Raw genomic sequence first — 1,163 nt, 5'->3', positions numbered from 1 at the left:
GCCTGTGGCCAGGACCAGGTCCAACAGGGCATTTCCTCTGGTGGGACTGTGCACCTCCTGGGTTAAATGGAGGTCCTGTATCTCGGCCAGGAACCTCCTAGAATGGTCCAACCTGGCTGACTGCTTCTCCCAGAAGATGTCCGGGTAATTTAGATCACCCATGACAACTACATCCCTTGCCTTAAGTGCCTCTGCAAGCTGGCCTGAAAATTCCCGGTCCAGCTCCTCCCCTTGGTTGGGGGGTCTGTAGTAGACCCCCACCGTTAAATCCCTCTCCCCGTGTGGAAGCAAAGAATGGCTGAGGCCTCAGGGGGGAGAGAGAAATTCCTTAGATAAGAGGAAGATGACCATTAAAGCTGTCTTGAAGGACACAAGACAGATAGCCCCAAGGCGGGAAAAACTAGTTTAGGCAACCGTTTGTCTTGAATCTATAAAAAGGTTAATTGCCCTTGCTGTAAAGAGAGAGCCAGAGGGAATCTTTCCTTTAACGGTCTCTCTCCAATAGCTATCAAAATAAAGTTTCTACCTGACCTGATCCTAAATTCTACAGCGTGTTTCTTCCACGACAATTAAATGGTGTTGTGACTCGGATCCACAGCCAACGACGTGTTCGGAGGACCGTGATCCGTTCCCCACCAAACCCCGGCGCCACCAATAAAGGTAAGAGGCCTTTTAAATCTCTATTGGGGTGTCGGAGGAGGACTGCTCGTAGGCTCCCTGCTCGCATTGGGTAGCTGGATTTGAACCTTTGTTACAGGTCACTATAGAACCAAGACCAGTCATACTAATCTGGTAAAATTCTGTCTGTCTCTGGAAAGTGCGCATAACTGATAGGGAGAATCTGTCTGTTGCACAAGCACTTGCATCCAGCACAACACTGGGCTCTAGGAAATCTGAGTGGGTAATGGGAATAAGATTGTGACCCTGATTGAATGGTGATTTGGAATTGGCCCAGGGCAAATTCTGAAACCACGTGCAGACACCCCGAGATGTACGCGAGCCCGGTTTGGGCGATGACCGGCGCAACTCAAATGCAAGGGTGCGTGGTGAAAGAATAGTCACTGGGAGCCAAGTTTGAGAGACAAAATCAACCCTTCCTTCCTCCCCAGTGAACTTTTCACTGGTCCCTCACCCTCTTGTTTTGCTCTGTGTCTTGTGTCCCC

General features: G+C 50.0%; 1 protein-coding gene across 1 annotated transcript in view; it reads left to right on the top strand.

Moving 5' to 3' along the window:
* The window catches only part of LOC112547983, a 12,308-nt gene that overhangs the window by 6,196 nt on the left and 4,949 nt on the right, over window positions 1–1,163 (top strand). Inside the window, exon 2 of the mRNA XM_025191718.1 lies at window positions 551–660. Within this exon, the coding sequence (XP_025047503.1) occupies window positions 551–660 (110 nt within the window). The remainder of the gene's footprint in view (window positions 1–550; window positions 661–1,163) is intronic.

The sequence above is a fragment of the Alligator sinensis genome, unplaced genomic scaffold (genome assembly GCF_000455745.1).
Source record: "Alligator sinensis unplaced genomic scaffold, ASM45574v1 scaffold696_2, whole genome shotgun sequence".
Classification (NCBI taxonomy): Eukaryota; Metazoa; Chordata; order Crocodylia; family Alligatoridae; genus Alligator; species Alligator sinensis.
This window is presented reverse-complemented; position numbering and strand designations above follow the sequence as displayed.